At 48.1% G+C, this 23,291-nt stretch overlaps 1 protein-coding gene across 2 annotated transcripts in view; it reads right to left on the bottom strand.

Moving 5' to 3' along the window:
• The window catches only part of LOC116953043 (protein lin-28 homolog B-like), a 91,401-nt gene extending 75,544 nt beyond the window's left edge, over positions 1 to 15,857 (bottom strand). The window contains exons 1-2 of one of the 2 annotated variants that reach the window (XM_032972882.2): positions 9,165 to 15,857; positions 2,213 to 2,370 (exon numbers count right to left, since the gene is read on the bottom strand). In XM_032972882.2, coding sequence (XP_032828773.1) covers positions 2,213 to 2,370; positions 9,165 to 9,174 — 168 coding nt within the window. In that variant the 5' untranslated portion in view covers positions 9,175 to 15,857. The remainder of the gene's footprint in view (positions 1 to 2,212; positions 2,371 to 9,164) is intronic. The other variant, XM_032972881.2, reaches the window with a different exon arrangement.
• Positions 15,858 to 23,291: the final 7,434 nt, after the last annotated feature.

Here is a 23,291-nt window from a genome sequence, read left to right as displayed (position 1 = left end):
CGCCTCGCCCCCCCCATGGGGAGTGACGTCACCCGCTCATGATTATTAATGAGGGGGATCCATGTGGAGGACGTCACCTGTTCATGATTATTAATGAGGGGGGCTGCTGAACGTGGAGTGACACAACACAATTCTTGGCTCATTATATTCGTAATAATTATAAGCATCTGAGTTCAATATAGTTCAACCCTGTTTCATCATGCACCAGGGTTCCTTTTAGCTGCTTGGGGTCATAACCTTTTGCTTAGCTTGCATATACTGAGAGCAGACACTGGTTATTATTCTCATAGCGAATGAGTCCTTCACCTCAACAAACATTTTGCGAGATCGCCGTAGGTCTTTAAAAATAGACTTTGCTCAAGCGCCGGAAGCCTCTGCACTGTCACTCAATCACTCGGTGGCTCTTGCTTAATCATCGGCCTCCATTACTGCAAATGTCACGCAGCACACGGGGGGGGGGACATGGGGAGGATGGGTGCTCGCGGTGGCGAGATGTTAACTACCTCGCCTGGTATGCAGGAGGTCGTGGGTTCAATCCCGACCCTGACGACTCCTGTATGTTCGGAGTTTGCGTATTCTTCCCGTGGTCACGTGGATTTTTCTCTGGCTCCTTCTCGTTTCTCCCATCACGTTTAGAACGTGCGTTTAGATAAATGTCCACATGATGTACCAACTTTGTTGTGCTATCAATTGTTGGCCAGGTCGCTTCTGAAAAAGAGCTATATATGGCTCGGTGACTTACCCAGTACCTTGCGAACGGGGCTAACGTCTCGCTACCGCAGCGCCCCACGGGCAGCTAAACAATCCGTGGCATCATCTTGTTCGTGAGAAGACGGTGGGGATTCTCAGCTTCCACTTCTGTCCGAACGAGGATTTTAATTCATCGAACGTTTCCTGCAAAAATTAAGAGGAAAAAGGGGCCGACACCCCTGGAACCACAGAGCCTGCTGCTGCTGCTGCTGCTAACCGTGGCCGTTGTCGCGTCCGTACGTGGCTGTGCACGCATCACGGCTGCAGATCCCCCCCCCCCACCCCATCTCCCCGACTGACAGCTAAACAATCGGCCGCGCAACGCCATCAATCCGCACTGCAGCACGGCGGTCAAATTTCACGGTAATGGAACAGGCCGCAGGGAGAAGGGTCGAACCCCTGAGAATGCCGTCATGTATTGCCGCGTTAAACGCAAATGATGCCGCGTCGTTCGATTTAGCGTGTAGGCATCATTATTTTGGGGCGTTTAGTTTCTGTATGTATTGCATGATGTTGAACTTATTTTTCACTGTACATAACCAACTGTGCTAATTGGACGTGCGGGGGGGGGGGGGGGGCAAGGACCACGAAAAAATGTGACCCGTGCAGCGTGCGTAAAACTAAACTATCTTGATCTTAGCGGGTAAGGCCCACTGGGCTATAGAGCTCTTTTTCAGAAGTGACTTGGCCACAAATGATCGAGAGCGAGACGCGCAACAGCAACGCCGTCGCTGCGTCGAACGCGCCCCGGCGTTGGAGCCGCAGTTACACGAACGCGGTAACCTGCCCACACTGATTGCGACCTGCTCGGCTGTCTACATTGTATCAACACGATAATGGGACCTACGTAACATCTGCATGCGCCGCTGTGCCCTTGTAAACTCTTACTCGTGCACCCGCGGGGGGGGTGGAGAGGCGACTCGCAAAATCTATTCTCGACGTCTCACGGCGGTCAAGCGTGCACGGCGCCAGCCCACGTTGGCACACGTGGGAGACAGGAAGCTCCCCGGGCATGGCCGACGGCATCGGCCCTTGCTCGGTTGGCATGGGCCCTAGCGCGGTTGGCATGGGCCTTTGCGTGGGGAATCAAGTGGATGCCCCCCACTTGTCTTATTCCTCCCCCTGGCACAAGGGTTTCCTCGGGCCCACGAGTCCTGATATGGGGGTGCGGGGGGGGAATTGCGTGCCCCTAATGCCAAAATTTATTCACCATGAATGGATTCAAAGTTATACTCCTTGAGCCAACTAAAATGAGAGAGAATAACGACCACAAATTTACCAAAAAAACAAACACTCGACCCATAATTCCACGGGTTGTCGTCGACCAGGACTAAGCCTTTCGCTCAAAATAAAAACGCTGAATAAATTAACGCTGGCACGAGGCAGGAGGAGTGGGGGGGGGGGGCAGGTGGACGGGCGAGTGGGTGGGGGAGGTAAACCGACAATGGCCGATGGCACTCACTTGGTGGACAAAGACGTCTTGCGGCGGGTCGACCGGCTGGCCCTCGCGGTTCGTCATGGCGATGAAGCCAAAGCCCATGCGCACGTTGAACCACTTGCAATAGCCTGTGCCGTGGAACACCTGCTGGCCCTCTTCACCCGGCCCTCGGCTCGCCCCAGCTGCGTACGAGCACACGCGTACGCACACACACACGGACACCGATGATGTCATGGACACGCACGTACAACAGGTAACGCGTGGACACGGCGGGGGCCAAGAGGGGGTGCACAGCGATTACGGTTGACTTTACGCTGCGAGTTTACGCGGCCACGATTATCCGAGTTAATTTGATTTGTTGTTACGCGGGTGGTGCCGTTTAGCCACGTGCCCCCGGATATTTTACAAATGGAGATCTGTGGTGGCGCACGAGCGCAGAAACAAAATACAAATGCATCAACATTGTGGAGAACGAGTAATGGGTCCCTTCAGGAACATTGCACAACTAGCAAGCGAGGTGTTTTCATGTCGTGAAATAAAACGCTTGCAAATCGACAGAAAAAAAACAGTGCATATATAATACGAAAGAGGTGCCAGAAAAAGTTAGGTACATATGCAAGTAACCTCTATATTATAGTCTTCTTCTGTTCTATCGATTAATAGCAGAAGATTAAAGATGAAGAGATATATATTATAGTCTAACAGGGGTACTATCATGAATCGTAGGTAGATTTATTTGGGGTTAGGCCACGAAAATTTAATAATAATAATCTTTGTTTTTATGAGTGCCTTTCATACCACAAGGTTCAAAGCCACTTCGCAAAAGTTACAAAGACAATTGTCTTAAAACTGCTAAAATTATAGTACATAAGAAGCGTAAATTAATTAAAACCGTACGACAATCCTAAGATGTCAGAATGAAATCGGAAGGCTAAAATTCTGTATATAGGCCTCGGGCCTTCATTTAGAAGTGGCCACTGTGGTGGGGGTGTGGAAAACCTCACAGGGCCCGAAAACAAAAAAAGCAACCTCTGACAAAATTTGGTCTCATTCAACTTTGGTTGCTCAAAATTGGTTGTGAGATTCGCCCTTCAACTTCGTTTTAACACGTAGGCTTTCGTGACCAATAGTATCCATAAGAGGTTTTTTTGGGTTAGATTGCATAAATATAAATGTGTCGTTAAACCCGCCACCACCCTGTGACAATAAGAATTGGCGTGCCGAACCACTTGTGCACCGTGTGGCGATGGAATTTTTTGTTTGGGTTCATTCATAGTCAGCAACAACAACAAAGTGGCCCAGATCATTACGTGGCCTAAACCCGCAAAAACTCCCGTGAACTAATGATCATGGTTGGCGTCCTATAATCTGTCATGGTGATACAATATACATATTTGCGACGTGACGCCTGTTGCCATGTCAGTATTCCCGTAACTTTATAATTGTATTTCGCATTTAATTTGTAGCGGTTTTATACTTTGCTGTATTTCCAGTAGGAATGACGATTACTCAGGTGCCATTCACAACTTCACTCAACAGAAGTCTGCTATAATTATTTAAAAACTACAGTCACAACTTTAGCATCTACAACGCTTTTTAATGGACATTTTGTTAGTTACGCAAAAATAATTTAAACATTCATTTAACTATGAAAGTAATGATGATGGTGTGACACAAGTGCCAAACAATAATGAGCAAACGATAATTAACCATATCATTATATCTTAAGAAAAACATATTATACAACCATCAAGAATGTTATATTATACAACGTAGTATTCTGTAAACTATAACAATTAAAATGCACGAACATAAATAATGAAGGTGAAGGATCTGCTTCATGACAAAAAATATAAAATATACAGTCATACGCAAGTCCACAAAGCATTGGCCCTTCGGTATTGGTGTGTGTGAATAGGAATCTGATCCATCGTATCATGTAGTGTATAAATTATGGATCATTTCCGATTTTGGCTCAATCTGAACGATCCAAAAATAAAACTGCGCCTAGAAATGAAATTTCGAAAGATACAAATTTTATTGTGGTTTATTTCCTATTCGTCTGCATGTACAACATCGTATTAGCTCACTTCCTCGCTTTTCCCACCAAAATCGAGGCATTCCATGGCATACAGATGTGAAGGGTCCATACATCTAAAAAAATGACACCTTAAAATTGTACTTAAACATTTTGAAATTGGAATTATTTTCATTATTATTATTACACATGCATGGATTCGGGATGAATTTGTATTACATTTTTCTAGATATCACGTTTTTTTATTTATAGGCCCAATTTCAGAGTTTATTTCTTATTTTTGGAAATGTATTACATTTCAATTACTTTAATTGTTCATGTACTACATTTAATGATTTTTTTTACATTAATAACTACTTTTTTTACGGAAAGGGCAAACGGTAGAAAAAAAACAACTATAACGTGAACACGTTTGTATGTTGATAAATAATGCAAAAGCGATGTCGTGTGACAGCGGCTAAATTTTGTTGGGAAAAGCATCAAGGTAGCAACATTGGAATGACATCACATTGTCAGAACAATCCAGGAGCAAAAACATTTGCGGGATCTTCCGAACTTTCCGTATCAACGGAAAATAACCCAAATATTGGAAACAATCCAATGACATAAAAATATTGAGTAATACTAATAATTACATTGGCAAAATAATTCTAGTTCATTGCCAAATACAAAATATAATAAGTCCACCAACCAATGATCCTTCTGTATTTATGCATGCATATATACAAATTATGTATCTTATGGTATTTACAAATACATGCGTGGGAAAAGCTTTTGATTTTTAAATGCCAGTTTCTGGACAATTTAAGATCATTCAACGTGACGTAATTGTTTAACTCTTGCTGACAAGATTGGCGTCATCCGATGCCACAACAACACTGCCTCTTCGGAGAATAGCATGGAAGTGACGTTTACAAGTGGCGTAATTTCCTGTGACGTCATACTTTGGAATCAATCCAAAACAAAAACACGTTTTGGATCGTCCAACCGTAACCAATGGCTGATTTTCATATTTTGTTGTTATTTCTGATTAACCTGAGACTCAAGAACGCGGCCACACATACATATATACGTTCACTATTTAAACACACTTGCTTAAGCCAAGTAGAAAATCATATTGTGAGCTCGAGGGGCTAAGTGCAGGTCGACAAAATATCTGCCCCATGCCAACAAAAATTTAGTTCAACCAATGCCAATATTTTAATCCTACCACCTATTGCCCTTCTGTTTTGACTCACGTATTTATGAAAATTTTAATATTATATTGGCAACGGCTTGGTGATGCTTTCAGTCACTAAGTTGACAATATATTAAATCTATATAATTTAAAAAAAACGCAACGTTGACCCAACGTCTCAAGTTTACTGGGTGTGTAAATATTTAAAGTACAGTTTCAAATTGCTGTATGGGCAGATTGCAGGTAATGGGGAAAGCATCTGCATCGTGAACAAAACATTAAAATTAATTCCACAAGCCAATGCGCCATCTGCATTGAGGCATGCATGTACCTCTATGTGTGTGTATATATGTATCTTATGATTCTTATTGTAGCAACCATGCATGTATCCATTTAAACAAATTACCTACTGATGCTGGCTACTGCATTGGCAGTGGTACACATATAACGCAACACTGAACACATTGGTCAATAAGTGTAGTCTTAAAAGGAAGTACTACTTAACAGGTGAAGTTTCGCAAACGAAGTATATTATAGATTTAGCTTGGTAAGACCACGACGTCAATGACGAACGTGTATTTGTTTTGCGTCAACGGTTTAGTTTCTTATTTTCACATAGACTTGTTTTCTTCTTGTAATAACGTTCACCATTTAAAGCGCGAAATGTTTTAACTCGTAACATTAAGTTCAATCGTCAACCCCAAAAAATAATTATTCGAATGTAACTTTGTTACCCATTTCCGACGTCACGTCAGTCACAATGACATCACGTGACAATTTTGGCAGGACAAGCGCAAGAAGTGACGCAGCGGAAGTGACGCCAATCGGCACGTCACAATTTCGGATTGACCCAAAACAATGACGGTCTATCCGTTGTCACCACGCGCTCGATGTTCAGTATGTCTGGTTAACGTGAAAATCAGCGATTAAAACACATCCCTCGTCCGCGTGTTCACAAGTGAAACGTCCTGTTCGCCTTGTGAATAGGTCGAGAGAATTACAAACGAGCAGGCAAAATAAAATAACACTGCAGCACTGAATTGAGTATTCTGGATCAAACGTTTTCCGCGCCGTGTTAAAATAATGTAAATGCTGCCGATTAAAACATTTGAAGATACTTTATGGTATATAATGAGCACGGTGGAGACAATTTTACATTATTTTTGGCAATGAATCGCACGTTTGTATACTCCCAATCCTTGACACGAGGTGTGAGGGATACATACACCGCATATTATTATGCACATAGTATACGTATCAAAATCATATGAACTAAAATCACTACTATTCGTACGCGCCAAGGTTACATATAGTACACACCATGCATATTGAAATAACGCAATCATTAATATCGCATCGTATACACACGGCATTGACTCAATGTCATCCGCACATCAATTACCCCGCAGGTAAGTTATAATAAATGTATACATTTAAAAAGATAAATAGATACAACAAAATTGCGTAATAGTTTCTTACACTGTAATCGCAAAGACGTTACAATTAACTGCACACACACACGCAATACAATTGCTAGCGTGATATCCTGTTCGTTGCCACGACAATAACACGTGCCCCATTCATTCGCGTATGCACGTATACGGACATGTACGTATAACCACTTGGTGCAATTTTGCACTGCGTCACACGCGCCTACGTTAATTCTTTGAGTCACCTCACATCCTCGGCGGACAGCAACAGCAGCATCATCATCATCACAGTCGCGTTCACACTCCGCCTTGCACGGCCGCACGCGCGCGCGTGCGTGTCGTGACCGCACAAGACGCGCGTTCACTGATTCACGCGCAATTATCCGTGTACGACTGTACACGGATAACAACAAGCACTGCGCTTCGCTGTTTGCGTACACGGAGGCAGGAGGTGGATGGAGTTTGCGTGGCGGCACGTCGCTTATAACGCGATTCGCATTCCCGTGTTTGTTAATGAAGAGCCGCGAACAGGCGTCAATACAACTCAGAATGTAGTGCGTGTTGTGATGTATTATTATCCACGAATTTAAGACGGTCAACGAATTTAACCACCGTTAATGGCTTTAACAATGTAAACCACATTGTAGTGTTTTAAGTAAAGTAACCTTTATTACGTGGTTCCAATACAACGTGAGCGGCGAACATCCACGACGAACGAGCTCGTTGCGTTACACTCCGAATGCTCGGTCCGGGCCCACGCGCGACAAAGGCACCATCGTTAACACCACCACCACCAAAAAGAGGGCCCCCCTCTCCTCCACCGTGTAGCCTCAACAGACTGTTGGGGACAAGCGGCACTGCAATAGCGAGTAGCAGCAGGCACCTACGAAATCCGCCACAACGCACACGCGGCCACGTCGCGCAAGGTACTCATTTGAAGGCCGAGTCGATCTAGTGGAGGCCCAGGACCGGTTCGGATAATCGTCACTGCCAGTTGGTGGCCGTGTTGGGGGGGCATCGAAGTCGGGGTTCCCTGCCCTGGTTCGTCGCACAGCGCGCTAACCGCTGCACCACCGCTCCCCGCAGCATGACAGCAACCACTCACTGGGGGACGCCACGATCACGTCAACTGCACCCCCAAAGCTTTTTTTAAAGCAACCTCACGCCCACCCTTTGTTTACAAATTCAAGCTGTACGACTGTGGTCATGCAACCCAAACTATGGGGCCGTATCGTAAAAACCGCTGCGAGTCTACGCTCCTTCAACGGAGCAGGAAAAGCAAAAACTACACAAACTCTCTGTATCTCTCTCTCTCCATCAGTGGCGAGCATCAGACCTCGGACATTAAACTCCTGGGCCACATTGCTGCCACGACACAAAGAGTTCGAGCATAATCACAACCACCACCACCATTCCTCATCGTCATCATCATCGCGATCATTCGCTCGTAATCGTATCTCAGAAAATGGCGCCGCCTGTTGATCGAGTTGAGGAATTATTGAATTTTTTACAAAAACATTAATTTCTCGGGAAGATAAAATACACAGGGGACACAACAACACCACCGCCAACACCACCACCACGCGAGGCACGCAGTCGCGTTCGGCGTCATGCTCCCCCCGGGCTGAATGGACTTCCATCACCACTATCACTATCACCACTACCACTATCACCACTATCACTATCACCACCACACGGCGCCGTTTCACAATGACCGCGTCCCACATCCCGGCACGCTGTCATCATGAGCACGTTCGAGACAAGACACTCACACACAGACACAGACAGACACTCACTCACACAGACAGACACTCACACACACACAGACAGACACTCACACACACAGACACGTGCACGCGACACCAGCAACATCAACCAGCAACATCGCCCGGGCGCCTCTCCCTGAATCGCGCTCGCGAGGAGAGCCACGGGACCACGGGCCCGCCGCCGCCACCACCACCGCAGGTATCGTCGCTCTCTTCCTGCCAAGAACTCCCCCCCCACACATCCACAATACACGGAGACTGTACCGTGGAGATGGATGAACACACACACACACACACGCGCGCGTGTACGCTACAATACACGCGGTAACAACAACAACAAACAACAACCAGCAACAGTAGCAGCCAAGCAAGCATCCAAACCACGCAGCATCCAATTCCATTCGCCGTCGTGCGGCTGGAGCGCAGTTCATAGACGAGCGCACAGAGGGAGATGCCGGTTTGGTGGGTGGCGGCGGCGGTGATGATGATGATGGTGGTGGTGGTGGTCGTCATGATGATAACAACAGCAACAATAATAATAATAATGAAGAGGCATTTATAATACCAGCGGCCATCCGCACCACACTTCCCAGGGCCGGCAGGGGCTGCTCTTCTCCGGAACACGTGCGCGATGCAAAAACAAAAGGAGAGGGAGGGGAGTCGGTGGTGGGATGGGGAGGGGGGGGGAGTCTTCCTTGCTTCCAATAAGGCGCATTAATTGCGGTGGAACCTCACAGCGCTGACGGTGTCTAGGAGCACGAGCAGACCGGGGGGGGGGGGGTGGGGTGGGGGGTGATGGCCACGGTGCGTGATGGAGGTGAGGATTGAAGTTGTCCCTGGAAAACGGTGCGTGCAGAAACATGGCGGCTTGTGTGTGGTGGCGGTGGAGGGGAGGGAGATCCACACACACGTGGAGGAGAAGAGGCGTGTGTGTGAGTGTGTGTCTCTCTCTGTAGTAGCAGTGTAGCGGTAAGCGCGCTGCGCTACGAAACCGGTCACCCGAGTTGGATTCCCGCTCGCGGTCAACACCGGCGATGAATTATCCGAACCGGTCACGGGCCGCCCCTAGGTCGACTCAGCCTCGAATGAGTGCCTGGTGCGGTGCGTAAAGAACCGCCACTAGGGAGGCGAAGGCGGCCGGGCGTGGTGCCGGGCCACCCACCCCGTCGTGTGCCGTGCCGGCCTTCATAGGTGCTCCTCGCTAACGGCACTTGCCCCTTACAGTCTGTTGAAGCTATACGGGGGACCTTTGTTGTTGTTGGGGGTGGTAACAGAGGTCGTGGTTGAGCGCTGCACTGATGAACTACGACCCCGGCCGTAACCAATCCCAGCCGAGGTCCTACTTCTTCCCGTGGCACCTGGTGCGGGGTTCTGAACACATCAGCACTGTCGGAAGACAAAGGCGGCCGGCCGTGTTGGTGGTATTGGTGTTGGGCTCCAACCCACACCCCACCGTAGGTGCGCCGTGCCGGCCTTCATATGCGTCTCGCTGTTGGGGCAGTACTTTGCTCCGGCAGTTCTGCTAAAGGCGACACGGGTGAGAGCTTCGTCTCTGTCCGTACGTGTGACCGACTCGAGGACTCCGCTTGGCCCGTCGTGTGTGATTACAATGCCTCCAGATTCATTACACAGTACCCGCAATTGTTGTCATGGGCAACGTTCTCGTTCATTGGCTCATTTTCATTTGGTCGCTAAAATTTAATCGGTGACAATATCTCGGCCATGAATTCAATCGTTCGTTGTGAGTCGATCATCTCGGCAAACTCGTCAATTAATTCGGGCATTCGTTCATTAAATAATTGCCCGGTTGTTGTATTGAGTCACCCATTAATTCATTCGGCGACTCATTCATTAATCTATCCAGCCATCGAGGTCATTCGTTCATTAATAATTGACCGGTTGATGTATTTGGCCACTCGTTCATTCATTCGGCGGCTCGTTCATTCATTCGGCGACTCATTCATTAAGCCGCACCATCGAGGCGTGTCACCTTCCTGGGAATCTTATGTTTGAGACACAACAAGAGCGGTACTGTGGCATAAACATCGCAGTGTCAGGGAGACTTAAAAACAGTCTCGCCACCGTATTCATTGACACGCGAGCACCTTATGTATGACAAACCTGAAAAAATACAACAGAAAATGTTTCGAGCAACATCCCCTTATTCAGGTTGCTACCCAACCACGCATGCATTTCCGCAGTGAAGGTGGCACTTAAGAAGTGTGCCGCTCAGGGAAATCGACTAAATCACGAGAACGTCGAATTATAATTATAATAAGAATGCAGCGGACGAGTTAAAACATCGACTCGTACCTCCCACGTTAGCGAGTTTGAAATACAGTAAAACCTTGGATTGCGAGCATAATTCGTTCCGGAAACGTGTTTGTAATCCAAAGCACTCGTATATCAAAGCACTCGTATATCAAATCACTCGTCATATATCAGTTGTGATCACGCGACGCTCGGCAGACAAAGCGTAGGCGCACTACTACTCGTATTGCAAGACCTCGCTCGTTTATCAAATTAATATTTATTTAAAAAAAAAATGCTCGTCTTGCAAAAACATTAGCAGACCAAGTTACTCGCAATCCAAGGTTTTACTGTAGTATAAGCCGAGACGAAGATATGTTTGTGTATGAGAATCATTAGTTCATAACAGTCTCGCCCAGAACCGAGCGTGTATAATGCACAATCATAGTTACCAGTTACTCTTTGTACACCCGGTAAACATGCAACGTTGGCTCAACGTCCCATGTTTGCTAGGAGTATATATGCGTATAACGTTTAACATGTAGGCTTACCGCGACCAATATCCATAATAAAGAGTTTTTTGGATATGGATCGCGTAAATATAAATGTGTCGTTCACACAATTCTGGCAAATCGCCTGATGAAGCTGGTTGTTATCACCAGCGAAACGTCGTACTCAAATTGTAAATGTTGTGGCTTTACTCTCAAACACACAACCGGCGTGCCGTACTAGTAACTAATTGGCACGTTTCATTCACGTGTCCAGCCTTACTAATTGGCTGTGTCGGGTGGTGGCCGGCTTAAAGACACATGTACGCGATCTACCCCCAATTTTTTTTTTATGGACGCATAGAGCTGTGGTATTGATGATCCAATGGGGCCGGTGGTTGGCACATTTCCATGTGAATGAATACGGGCGAGCAGATGAAAAATTAGATTTCCCGGCCACGGCTAACATCAGTGGCGATTGCGATTTGCATTGGGTCATGCATGGCGCTTCTACACCCACCCCTGCCTTGCTCGCTCACCAACCACGGCACTGACCGGCGCGGTGAAGTATGGCCAAACAAGCCCTCTTTCCACGACCGACACGGCATGGCCCGACACCCTACGTCCAGCAGTGGATTGACAAAGGACTTACGTATGCATTATATTACAAGTAATAATATACAAACGCGTGTGTATTATCTGCGTATGCGGAGCGGTGTGTAGAATAAAGTCTGTGGTGTAAACACATTTGGTCACCGTTATTTATGATTTTGCTACGTTTTAAAAGTGGGTCCTCATACTGCTTCGTGTGGCGTTATTTACGTAGCCGACAAACGGCACCTTACTCGGCAAACGGTAGCTTTGCTGATGAGCTCCAAAAATACCAAACCACCGCGTGCTATTCCCGAGTGTGTTGTTGTTGTTACAACCGTCGCTGCGACGTGCCGTGGGGGATACACGTGCTTAAATTTTTGTTGTATTTACATTATCGTTGCGGACGAAGACGATGAGAACAATCGCGTACGAACGATTCTGCTGCCGGGCGAATTAGCGTCCTTCTCCGCTGTGTGCGAGTCATAGAGGGGTTGGCTCGACCATGCTTCACTTTGGCTCAAGGAGAGTTGGTGAAGGAGGAGGCTATGGGTGGTGGCGGGTTAACCCAGGCCCAGCTCCGATACCGACTCGCCGCCGACGTGAGCCGTGACGGGGGAGTCGAACTCACTCCGCGGGTTTGAGAACGCAGTGGCGCGCACTCCGTTGATCTCACATTTATTTCCCTCCACCGCACCACACGCACGAACGCGCAACCGATTCACCCCAATGAAAGACTGCCACAGACAGCCGCGTATAGAGTCCCTAACGGGTTACAATCCAGATTTAGGGGTCGGCGTGCCATCTGACTATTGCGCGTTTTTTTGTTGTTCAATGAGCGATAGCTCATTCATTAAACGTACCTGTTTTCATTTTTAGCCACAGATCACCGAAGATGCGGCAAATCCCAAACACACACACACAGACAAAGACCCCACAAATAGCAATAACAGACTGTTGGGGCAAGTGCTGTTAGCGAGCGTCTATGAAGGCCGGCACTGTGGCACACGAGGCGGTGGGTGGCCAGCACCACGCCCGCCTTTGTCTCCCCAGTGGCGATGTTTTTACGCACCGCACCAGGTACTCATTTGAGGCTGAGTCGACACACAACCACGCCGTATTGCAGCCAAGGAGATGGTCTGGCGGATGACACGGAAGCCATAAATGGCGGCGGTGTCGGCTTCGGGAAGGAGACCTTTATCCAGCAGTGGATTGATCATGTGGTTGATGATACTTAAAGCGGAACAACGTGTACACATTTCGCCTGTCTATCTATGCTTTGCATGTTGTCTACGCGTTTGCGAGGGACACTCGGAGGAGAGTTGTCGATCCACATACTTGCACCGCGATGGTCCGTGCGGTTTCGTGGAGGTGTGGAATGTGATGATTATGATTATTATTATTGCTGTGCACGGGAAGTGGAAGTTATGTAATGTTACGTCGCCTGCTTGAAATCATTGTGACCACGCATTGCATAACGGCTCATCATTTTACCCCCAGCACTGAACATACACGGGTGCAGGCCCAAACCTCTATGTTGCAGTACTCCAAAAAGTAATGCACGTGCATATAGGCGACGTGGTGTATATAGAAATGTAACGTGAAAATTATGCTTTTTTTAATATCTCAACATTTGAATTTGGCTTCACCAGCGCGTTGAAATGTGGTCAAATAATCCCCCACGATCGCCTCGCGACTTCGAGTGTCCCTCATCCAGCAGTGGATTAACAAAGGCGGCTGCGTGTGTGTAAGTCGCGCATATTCATCCACATTTATGATATCGTATTTTTTTTTAAAAACAACACATTTTGATTCAATAATCTACGGCTGGTAAGGTCCGCAATGACGATCGCTTGTGTTGTGATCGAAACGTCGTACTTTTTGTTTGTTTATTTTAATTAATTTGAACCTATCTACGTGACTTTTCCGAAAGACCCAAAGAATAGGCGTACACAAATGTTTACGGTCAACACAACCTAGAGGTGGGGAATTAACGCAGAACTAAATACAGCGCGTCTGTACCTCGAATGTGATTATTGACACATTGAATTGACACCACGAAGTATATAAAATATATCATGGTGCTGTGTGTGTGTGTATATATGTATACCAAGTTAGAAATATATCTTGCATGGATCGTGAGGTTGTGGCGATGACACGAGGAGGGATGTATTCATCCAGCAGTGGATCCACGCATGGCTGATGATGTATGGCACAGTATCTTTGTGAACAAAGTGTGTATAAAGCATTCACAGGGCGCTATTTTCATCGCGTTCCGTTTGCTTACGCATTCGCGCTCCTCGCAATGGTTTTGTCGTCATTCAAAAAGACGGAGAGCAGTAAAGCTTTCATTCCCCCATTGCACTACGTGCTGCTGGGATTCATCAATAAACGTGGTTCACGTTATCAGCTCGGTTCATTGTTTTATCGCTATCCACGACGCAACGGAATCGACGCGCGCGAATATAATGCAGCCCGTGAAGTGAAGTCGTGAATATTTATCGGCGCAATTCGGACGGGGCAGACCGAATGAGTAAAATATTCGCACGTCACGCAACATCTTGAGAGAAGAACACGACGTTGCATAATAATTAAGTCGCGAATTTTGGGAGTGAGCGCCCATTTCGCCCGCGACTCCGGGGAAGCGGCTGGACGCGAATCTTCGCCAATTCCGCACGCGATGGGACCAGCCAAACGTTGCTCAAGTGAGCGCGGCGGGGTTGTCATTCGCACGTGGAATTTTTTTTGTTTGTTTTGAATCGGGGAGCAAATCGTGGCGATTATTTCGCGCGGTGTGTGACGCGGGGTGGGTGGAGTGGGTCGGTGGTCACACGCATTCACGTTAAATTGGTTCTCGAATATATACTGCGCAATCATTGTTTCGTTATCTTCAACATTTAGAGATGCTGGAACGTTGCTCACCCAACCCCGCCTCCCACACTTGGGTTATCGCAAGATTATATGCACGCCACGCGGATTCCAATTAGGGTTAATTGTCAATTAGTATACGCTGACTTTTTTTAAAACCTACAAATTCAGGCAATACACCGGCGACAATAAACGATTACAGTTTGCAAATACTACAGCGCTGTCGGGAACTGCCTTCATATATCCACGAAACAAAGCTCGTTCGAATGATTCATTATAACTATCCTCGAATGTTATTGCTCTTACGACTGTCTGACCGCGTTACAGCACTACGTCTTCATTTGTTCCTAATATTGAGACTGTAATAAAATACCGTTTATGCGCATTGTATATCACTAGCTAGCCAAAAGCAGTGACATTTTCGCCTCTCAGCTGATGATGGCAGTTGAAATCTACGACTATTCTGAATCTGCACGCAACGGCCATTGAGCGGGCATGTAACATCCACACCGCCGCCCCACGTGTGACACGATCCGATACCAACATCACAGAGGTCTGGCTATGCCTTCCCAAAAACCACGCGCGCGTATACGCGCGCACACAGCACAACAATAGCTCCCCGTGTGTCTCCTGCGGTCGGTGTTTCATTTCTGACTTTACTCAACAGCAACAATAATAGCAACAGCCCGGGCAAGTAGTATTAACCCGCCCACAGAAACGCACGCGCGCACACACACACACACGGGACCTGGCGAAAATGTTACACCCTCCATACAGTATGTAAAAATAACATTCGCCTAAAATCGACGTATGTGCTGCTATTCGCCCGTAACCCGCTTTAAAACGGACCGAAATAAAACGTCAATAAAACAACAACAGCAAGCCATTCACCTTCGGCCATGGTATCCCGTCGGCCCTGCGCCCGCGTGCTCTATAGAATGCACTTCCAGCGCGCGAGCGATGAGGATTGAGAAAAGGCACAAAAGAGGCTTCAGCTAAGCGGGTGGTCAGCACATTGGTCAGCCGTCCGGCAACCCCGAGTCGCCATGGCCAGAGGGTGGGTCGGGAGGGGGCAAAGGCGGGGTGGGGGGGGGCTCACGTGGGGGCGGGGCCGTGGCGGTGTTGGTGGGTGGGGGGGTTGTGCTACGCTTGGGATATCCATGCCCAACAACCGCTCGCAACCTCCTGCATTGTGCGCTCCCACCCATCCACCCTTCCTCCTCTACCTCCCCTCTCTCATCCCCCCCCCGCCGCTCAACTCCCCACCTCCTCCTACATCTTTCCTTCCCCCATCCACCACCACGAACCGCCCCCCACTACACCCCCCCCCCCCCCCCACTAACGCACCTCCCCACAACCACCTCTTGTGCCACGTGACACGCAATTACATGCCTTTTGGCTGGCAATTATACATTCCAGTCCAGCGGGCGCCTGGCGACTGACTACCGATGTGGGGGGGGGGGGGGGTGGGGGGCTGTCATGTGCCAGTCCAATAATCGATTGGCAGAGCCATTATTCAAATACGCGGACGCACACGTTTTGGCCAGCTTGGGGCCAGTCCGGCCAAGTGTCGCTCAGCAATTGGGAACCTCGTTCACCCCCCCCCCCCACCCCCTGTGTAGTGGGGGCGAGCGGTGGCGCAGTGGTTGGCTCACTGCGCGTTGAACCACACGTCGCATTAGTTCCATTCCCAACCCCCCCCCCCCAGCTGCGAACATCGGTGATAAATATTTGATATTTGAACCGGTCCTGGGCTCACTCCGCTCCGTACCACGCGTAACCTGAGTTCGATTCCCGCCCGCGGCTGCAAACATCAGTGATATATTTGACGTCTGAATGTGACCTGGGCTTCCTCCCAGATCGACTCATTGTTACAAAAAGGAGAAGACGTACCCACCTGGTGAGATGGTGGGACACCATGAGTGGGGGACACGCAGGGCATACTGGTGTGTGTGCCACACGCCGTTCCGGTCTTCGTATGCACTCACGAATAATTAATCTGGTCAAGGCTATACGAGGTGTATTCGCCTTTGTGTGTGTGTGTGAGGCTAGAGAGGAGATGTGTTTAGAATATGTCTGTTACATTGGACGAATCCGATGAGCTATGAAGCTCTTTTAGTAGGGAGGTTTTGAAGCCGATTAGAAATGCCGATGACCGGTGCCAGCGGCTGTGAAGATGGAGGAGGCTCGTTGAAGGACGCTCCTGGGCAGATGGAGGCAGTCGCCATCCAACAACAACAACAGAGGAGGAGGGAGAGGTGACGCTCGCAACAACGAGCGGAGCCCCGGACGTGTGAAGCGCAGTGATTTGACACAAGGAGGAGCACGGTCGGAGCATCAGCCAGCGATATCAACAAATTCACCTACGACACCTGGATCTGTCTCGCGACCTCCTGCCGTTTTGAAAGCGCACCTAGCCTGGCACAATCGCTGTGGTGACGTCACCGGAGAATGGCTGCTGCTGTTGTTGTTGTTGTTGTGTGTGCTAACGGATCGGTAGCGTAGCGCTTAGTGCGCTGGGCTACGAACACGGCGACCCGAGTTCGATTCCCGCTTACACCGGTGACGATTGTCATGCCCCCCCCCTCCTCCTCCTAGGTCGACTCAGGCTCAAATGAGTACCTGGTGCGGTGTGTAAACATCACTACTGGGGGAGACAAAGGCGGCCGGGCGTGGTGTTGGCCACCCACCCCTTTCGTGTCGCCGTGCCGGCCATCATAGGCGCTACTCGCTAACAGCACTTGCCCCAACAGTCTGTTACAGGCTATAGGAGGAGAGAGGGGGGTGTGGTGGTGGATCTTTGTCTTGCTAATGGGCACGCCCTGCCGCTGTCCACCTTCCCTCTAGCACATCAATGGGAGAAAAACAGAGAAAAGACGATGATCATTCCGTGTGGCCAAAGCGCTCTCGTCAAGAGCGCTGTGAAGCGAGTGTCCCTATGCAGGGGTCAGAGCGGCGCACCCCACGTGGAGCGGTGGTGTGGCCAAAAATAAATAAGTAATATTTTTATAAATTGTTTTTTTTAATCACGCTTTTATGAAATGTACTACTAATGCAAGAACTCCACGACTCCAGGAAGTGGCCCCGAAGCTTGCCACGACGTAAGGGGACCGTGGCCAATTACAGCCAACGTCAGTTGAGCGTGGACAATTAGACCCAAGCCGAAACATAACATATACAAATTAATGTTTAAAAATATATATATATATTTTTATGATAGAATATAGTATTGTCATCAGTATGACATAAGTATACCAAGTTTGCAGTCGATACCACATTGGGAAGTGGCTAAAAATTAAGATAACAACGACAACAACAACAACAGACAGTGAGTTAAATGAAAGTGTGTAAAAATAAAAAGCACATCGCACCAGGTACTTGTTTGAGACCGAGTCGACGTAGCGGAGGTCCCTGGGTTAGGGTGCGGTTCGGATGTGGGTTTACCCCGGTCAATGCGGGGGGGGGGTGGGGGTTCGTTTTGTGCGATTTCGCGTATATGCGGTTCGGATTCACTGACGTGCGTGCGGCTACGCGATTCGGACGTGGAACAACATTGCGTGGACTGGACTCTATCCGCTACTTTGTTTGTTGTCGTAACCCATATACCGTACCGCTTAAGAGCGAGCGGAACTTATATTCAACCGAGGTTGGCCACGAACAGGAATCTAACTCGGGTGGCAGTGAAATACAGGGTGCTTCAAAAAAACTGTTAACACTTCTGAGAATTTGCAACAACCGCCACAAGCAATGTGCTGCTGCCTCCGGGCTCTGGAGACCACCTGGAGAAAATTCCAGGCCACGCGTTGACAACGATGGCGAACAAGTGGGAGACTATTTGACTTTTTGAAGCTATTAACATTACACTTGTTATCACGTTACACTGTATCATCCGTTCTTTTTCCATTAAAAACGATAGTCCCATAAAAGCGTGAAGATTTTTTGTAGCACCCTGTACATAGCCCATAAGAACACCACTACTACTACACACTACCGTTCTTGCCGACACAAACATCTCAATGAATGGGCAACGTGAATTGTTGTTGTTATTCATCCTCGTGATGCATTGAGCGGTGGGTGATGGGCGGACGCTACTGGGCAGTTGGAGGCATTGGCCCTCAAGCAACAACGGAGGGCAGATGAGCGACCGCTCACAATAATGAGCGGAGCGCCGGGCGGATAAAATACAGCGAGTTGGCACAGTAGGGGGTACAGCTGGTGGTGCATCTACCAGTCATCTCAGTCAGCCAACCCATGGCACCTGCAGGGTCTGTCCCGAGACCTCCTCCTGTCAGCAGCGAGCCTTCGACACTTCACGTGGCAGCCTCAAAGTGCACCTAGCCTGGCACAGGCGCCGTGGGGACGTCACCGTCACTTAGTGGAGAAATGGCGGTTGTATTGGTAGGTGGCGTTTTGAGTCGTGCGTGAATTCGTGGTCTTCTGGAGTGCTCTTGTTTACGCGTGAAGCGGGAGCGGCAGGAGGAGGAGGCTGGCGGGCGTGGAGGATGACCGATGGGGGATGGGTTTGGTAAGAGCTGGTCACACATGGAGGCTTGCCTGGAACCAAACCTCCGAGCCACCGCTCCCACCGCCATCTTCATCACCACCACCATCTTCATCACCACCACCGCTCCCTCCCTTCCGTGGTCACTGAAACCAGCGTGGTCAGCTTTAGATGGGGAGGAGTAAGAAGGCGGCGGCGGTGGTGTTTGAGAGTTGTTGACAAACAGCGGAATAAAAATAAATGTATCACGCTTCTAGATTTGAAGCTTTCGTGACTGCAAGGATTCATACTCTTTGTTTTTTTCGGTAAAGTCACGTAAGGAAACATAAAATAAATGAAAACAACTAAATTAAATCACGACGTTTCGGAGGCAACACAAGCTTCCGTCTTCAGGTGGAACAGTCACAGCAAAATAGCTGTATCAAGTGAAGAGCTCTGAGATACCTGAGATTATATACAGGTTAAGGGGGGGGGGGGATGAGCCAGGAAGGGATGTGGGTGGGGGGGGGGCTAAGTTAAGCCGCCTTTTGTTATGCTGCAGGGGGTTTGGGGGGAGCGATGGCGCGCTGAAAGCAAGCGAGTACACCCACTGGCAGAAATGGAAATGGCTGTACAATTATAAGGTAGCTAAAGTTTGACTTGGTTGATGACATCTTTCAAATTTTTATTTACTTAGCTCTTTCGGTAAAGTCACGTTGAAGGGAAACAATAAAATAATAAAATATATAAAACAATAAAAAAAATCCTCACGACGTTTCGACCATAACACAAACGGTCGTCATCAGGTGTGTCGGTTTGCATTAATTTGTTTCTTTTTAAACGGTGTATTTATTTATAAAAAAAAAACGTCAGCGCCACGCGCAGCGATTTGGCAGTTTATTTAGAAGGACTAGTCCATCTATGATATAGTCATCCTCTCGGCCGACAAGGGCAATGCCACTCATTATGGATAAAAACTCATACAACAAAATCCAGAACCTACTCAATGATGGGAGTTACTCAAAAATTAAAAGTGATCCTACGAACAGCCTAACGATAAAAACCAACAAGATCATCACTAGTTCGACTTCCCTAATCGAACCAACCAAACGTCCCTCCCTAAAACCCTCGGCTGCAAGACCTCCCAGATTCTATGGTCTTCTCAAGATCCATAAAGAAGGTACCCCACTACGACCCATCGTGTCCACGATCAACTCCCCTACCTACAAGCTAGTCCGTTTTTTTTATCGGATACTCTGCTTCCCTTCACTGGCAAGGCCACCTCAGCAGTACTTAACTCAACCCAATTGGTTTCTATGGTCAAGGACATTGTACTATCTCCTGACGATATCCTCGTCAGCTTTGATGTGGTCTCTCTGTTCCCCAAGGTCCCAGTGCCTGACACCATAACAATAATTGAAGATTTGGTCCAACATGGACTGAACCCTGATGTACCTGTGCTGGTTAGGCACTGCCAACACTTACTTTACCTGGAATGGTACCTTCTACAAACAGAATGAGGTTACCCCTATGGGTTCCCCCTTGTCACCAGTGATAGCCAATGTTTTAATGGAGAAATATGAATCAGACGCCATCCAGACATCCACCCTTCGTCCTTCCCTGTGGAAGAGATATGTGGATGACACTTTCGTCATTTGGTCACATGGCCTCTCAGCTTTGAACCATTTCCTAGACCACATCAATTCCAGACACCCATCCATCAAATTCACCATGGAAGTGGAGAAAGATGGCAAGTTGCCATTCTTTGATGTTCTGATTGAGAGAAGTACTGATGGCTCTTTGGGACATTGTTTACAGGAAGTCCACCCACAAAGAATCCTACTTGAAACCTGATTCCCACCACCACCCGACTCAAAAGAATTATCTCATCAAAACATTATACCATAGGGCTCATTGCATTTCTGACCAACACCACCTGGCCAGTGAATTAAAACATGTACATCTGGCCCTCAAGATGAACCGATACTCTGACCGTACTATCCGCCAAGCTGTTTCTCCCACCATACAGAAAAAAACACCTGATACTCCGACCAAAATCATCACACTGCCATACATAGCAGGTGTTACCAAAAAGATTTCCAAAATTCTAATCAAACACAAATCCAGGTCCTGTTCAATACAGTACACAAAATCCGTGATCTGATCCCATCCGTAAAGGATGTCATCCCTGACTTACAGTACCCCGGTGTTTACAAATTGAGTTGTACCTGTGGTGACTGCTATATCGGGGAGACGAAACGACATTTCTGACCGAATTCGCGAGCACAAATCAGATTTGAAACACGGCAGAACGAATTCTTCGGCCGTTGCTGATCATTGTCTTAACACAGCGGGTTCTCATGACATTGTTTTCTCCGATACCAAAGCACTATGCAAACCTCCCGGTTATTACCAAAGATTTTTCCATGAAGCCATCCAGATATACAAACATAGACACAACTTCAACCGAGAGGATGGTTTTAAATTGAGCAACCATTGGAAAGATGTCATCAACCAAGTCAAACTTTAGCTACCTTATAATTGTACAGCCATTTCCATTTCTGCCAGTGGGTGTATTCGCTTGCTTTCAGCGCGCCATCACTTCCCCCGAACCCCCTGCAGCATAACAAAAGGCGGCTTAACTTAGCCCCTCCCCCTCCCCACCACGTCACTTCCTGGCCCCCCCCCCCCCTTAACCTGTGTATATAATCTCGGTTGTCTCAGAGCTCTTCACTTGATACAGCTATTTTGCTGTGACTGTTTCACCTGAAGACGGAAGCTTGTGTTGCCTCCGAAACGTCGTGATTTAATTTAGTTGTTTTCATTTATTTTATTTTACCTACGTGACTTTACCGAAAAAACCAAAGAGTATGTATCACGCTCATGGTAAATGTCTGTGACTTTCATCTCTAACACACCGGCGTGCTGATCTAGTAACGAATTGCCACGTTTTGTTACGTGACCAACATTACTAATTGGCTGTGTCGGGTGGTGGCGGGTTTTAACGACACATTTATACTTACACGGGCTCACACCAAACACATCTATTGTGGATAATATTGGTCGCGCGGTTAAACCCAAAAATAAATCAGTTTCGATGTGAATGTATGTTTTAGTTAATCGGCCTATTGGCCCTCCAGACCGATGCGCGTGTTTGTTTTGTTTGCTTGTGTCGCCAGGACGTTGGCTTGACGATGTCTCCGTGCCGATTATAATTCGTCTCGACCAAACATCTTGCCGAGTAATCGATTAGGCGTGCACGGCCCGGGTTTTGGCCTGGCAACGTGCCAAGCCGAGGCAGTGCGCAAAGAACCCCATAGCCAGACTCAGCGTCGAGACTCAAGCTTCACAATCGTCATTAGTCGATCACAATTCACAACTAATTGCATAGAAATTGTTTTTGTTTATTAATCGATTGTAATAAGCGCGTATGTTGCGTTTTTTTCCCCCCCTCTCTTTCCGGCTCGCGAGACGGAAGCGTACGAAGATGCCCGTGCAGCAGGAAGCAAGGCTGGGAGTCTGCCCATTCATAAAAAAAATACATTCTCCCGCAAACACACGTGGTCGCTTTGTCAATGGGCGCACCAACGCCTTGCGTTTAACACACGAGCGGTCACCAACAAAAGCAGAGATCCCCCCCCCCCAACACCCCCCCGATACCCACCCAACACCCACCCAACACCCACCTATATAGCCTTAACAGACTGTTGGGGCAAGTGCTGTTAGCGAGCACCTTTGAAGGCCGGCAACGGTACAAGGGAGTGGTGGAGTGGTCAACACCACGCCCGGCCGCCTTTGTCTCCCCCAGTGGCGATGTTTACACATCCTACCCGGGAACTCATTTGAGGCCGAGTCGACCTAGGGGAGGCCCAGGACCGGTTCAGATAATCGTCACCGGTGTTGGCCGTGAGCGGGAATCGAACTCGGGTCGCTGGGTTCGTAGCGCAGCGCGCTGATCGCTACACGCACAAACATACACACGTTTGTGGCTTTATCGATACACATACGATACATA

The sequence above is a fragment of the Petromyzon marinus genome, chromosome 49 (assembly GCF_048934315.1).
Source record: "Petromyzon marinus isolate PM22_M1 ecotype Great Lakes invasive population chromosome 49, UKy_Petmar_22M1.pri1.0, whole genome shotgun sequence".
In the NCBI taxonomy this organism is placed as follows: Eukaryota; Metazoa; Chordata; class Hyperoartia; order Petromyzontiformes; family Petromyzontidae; genus Petromyzon; species Petromyzon marinus.
Note: the sequence above shows the minus strand (reverse complement) of the source record. Positions and strands in the feature narration are given on the sequence as shown.